We start from the raw sequence: 238 nt of genomic DNA, 5'->3' as shown, positions 1-238 counted from the left end.
GACGAGTTTTTCATCCTGGGCAGCAAGGGGCTGTGGGACAGCCTGTCCGTGGAGGAGGCCGTGGACGCCGTGCGCAGCGTGCCGGATGCGCTGGCCGCCGCTAAGAAGCTCTGCACCCTGGCGCAGAGCTACGGCTGCCGCGAGAGTGTGAGCGCAGTGGTCGTGCAGCTCAGCGTTCCCGAGGACAGCTTCTGCTGCTGTGAACTGGCCGCCCTGCCGCCGCCCAGCCCCGGCGTCT

At 68.9% G+C, this 238-nt stretch overlaps 1 protein-coding gene across 1 annotated transcript in view; it reads left to right on the top strand.

The window, feature by feature from the left end:
• PHLPP1 (PH domain and leucine rich repeat protein phosphatase 1) overlaps positions 1-238 on the top strand; it is a 201,537-nt gene that overhangs the window by 193,401 nt on the left and 7,898 nt on the right. Inside the window, exon 18 of the mRNA XM_010854816.1 lies at positions 1-232. Coding sequence (XP_010853118.1) covers positions 1-232 — 232 coding nt within the window. The remainder of the gene's footprint in view (positions 233-238) is intronic.

The sequence above is a fragment of the Bison bison genome, unplaced genomic scaffold (genome assembly GCF_000754665.1).
Source record: "Bison bison bison isolate TAMUID 2011002044 unplaced genomic scaffold, Bison_UMD1.0 scf7180017864349, whole genome shotgun sequence".
Classification (NCBI taxonomy): Eukaryota; Metazoa; Chordata; class Mammalia; order Artiodactyla; family Bovidae; genus Bison; species Bison bison.
This window is presented reverse-complemented; position numbering and strand designations above follow the sequence as displayed.